Below are 1809 nucleotides of genomic sequence, written 5' to 3' on the forward strand. Positions count from 1 at the left end.
CTACTACTGCTTCCCCCAACCGGTGTGGGTCTATCGAGGACCATAACACTACCTCCCATACGCCCATTACTACCCTCAGCTCTTCGGTGTTGGTTCATAGCGTCAACCATCAATATAAGGTGCCACTGTCGTTTTAGCATTTTTTTCATCTCCTCCACCTCCTCAGTGCTAAACCCCATACCGCAGTGTTTAGTAAATCCGACCATACCCTACCTCGGGTCGTGAGCCGAACCAAGACTAGAACTGTTCGCTCGTCCCAAGGGCTCTGAGAAGACTCAGTACACAACTAGCGCCCACATAAGTAGTCTAACCATCAACAGTTTCCATCAACGTCGCGACTTCATTCCTACACAAGAACCATCCCACCAAAACTTCCGAGATTTCCGATTACCCTTCCTCCTGCAGCTTCGTTCCTTTTCTCCTCAGAGTGTCCCAGGCTTCCTAAGCATAATATTTAAACTCTGCGAACGATAAATCGAATCATGGTTTCCCGAAAGCTGCCTAGATCTAGCAATGATCGAGCCTCGTCGGACTCACCGTAGACGACATTGACGTGGCTTGTCCGGGGACCGATAATGTTCCCGAGAGGAACTCATACTATTCACAACAATGGAATGAAATATATATTTCACGACTACTGCATATCACCGCGAATATCGCGTTTTTCACAGAGTATTACACCACTTCACGTGAAACGGGTGGTGAAACTCCAATATATAAACCAGTAGATTTCTCCAGTAACGAATCTTATACACTGTATCAGTGTGAAATGATATCATCATCGTAACTAAAGTATTGGTGTGTTTACAGTGCGAACCAAAGAGTTATGCGTATGTTTAGATTTCCGAGATGGTTTTATTCCATTTGATGGTATGGTTATAGACTACGTAACGCCTCTAAAACGTTGGTGTCATCAATCGATTCACATTGTTATCATGTTGATATTACTCAAAGTTGACTTTCGACAAACTCCCTAAAATTGAAGGCTAAGTTGAAAATACTACTACCTTGCATAACGGTTTGGTTCATCACACTCTAACATACAACCCTTGGGAACTTCAGTACTAGATGGATAACCGCCCCCCCCCTTAACACAGTACTCTCTCCAGACGTTCAACTTCCCTTCTGCCCTTCAACGACGCCAATGCCTTAGCACAGTTCTCTGCGATATTCTCAGCGGTGATATTATCATCCTTCTCCTCCGCTTGTTTGTGGCCCCCTCCGGTCAGCCTGAGCCGATACCCCCAGTGACCACGATTTGGAATTGGAGTGGTACGCGATATTCTTCACTGGGGTTCCTGCTTCAGCAACTCCATCCTTGTCCACCTGCCTCTGCATCACACACAGCATGGCTAACACGACAACTTACCCTTTCCACCTGTACTCCTCTAGCGCCTACTAGTGACATCAATAGGAGTATCCTACACATTCTCATTGAAACTGTTCATGATAACACAAGTCCCCTTCTTTTCGCAGGAAACGATTCACTTTTCCAACCTCGTGGGCTATTGGGGAAATCGACCGAGACGATACTCATCCTCACAGAGCTATCGATAATATGACGGCTTCATCAAAAACAGCTACGACTATGTATCGTCTATAAAAAAACTCAAGAAATGAGGAAGATCGGCCTCAAGGCTTCTCTCCATCCCTCATGCGCTTATGGATGTCCTCAACAACCACTGGTAGATCCTTGATACTGTCGATGACGTAATGCGCACCTAGAGTTAACTGTGAAAGCTATCCGTAGAGACGCTCTCACCTGAAGCGTTCAGCTTGTCTCTAGACATCTGAACACGTTCCTCTCTC

The 1809-nt window shown here is 45.7% G+C and overlaps 1 protein-coding gene across 1 annotated transcript; it reads right to left on the reverse strand.

Moving 5' to 3' along the window:
* Positions 1-1088: 1088 nt before the first annotated feature.
* Pmar_PMAR013315 (hypothetical protein) lies at positions 1089-1350 on the reverse strand (the record flags this gene model as incomplete). Its single annotated transcript, XM_002766499.1, has 2 exons — positions 1089-1230; positions 1277-1350. 2 exons carry the CDS (start codon positions 1348-1350, stop codon positions 1089-1091), a joined length of 216 nt encoding a protein of 71 aa, XP_002766545.1.
* Between the last annotated feature and the right edge of the window lie 459 nt (positions 1351-1809).

Source organism: Perkinsus marinus (genome assembly GCF_000006405.1).
Source record: "Perkinsus marinus ATCC 50983 genomic scaffold scf_1104296972672, whole genome shotgun sequence".
Taxonomy (NCBI): Eukaryota; Perkinsozoa; order Perkinsida; family Perkinsidae; genus Perkinsus; species Perkinsus marinus.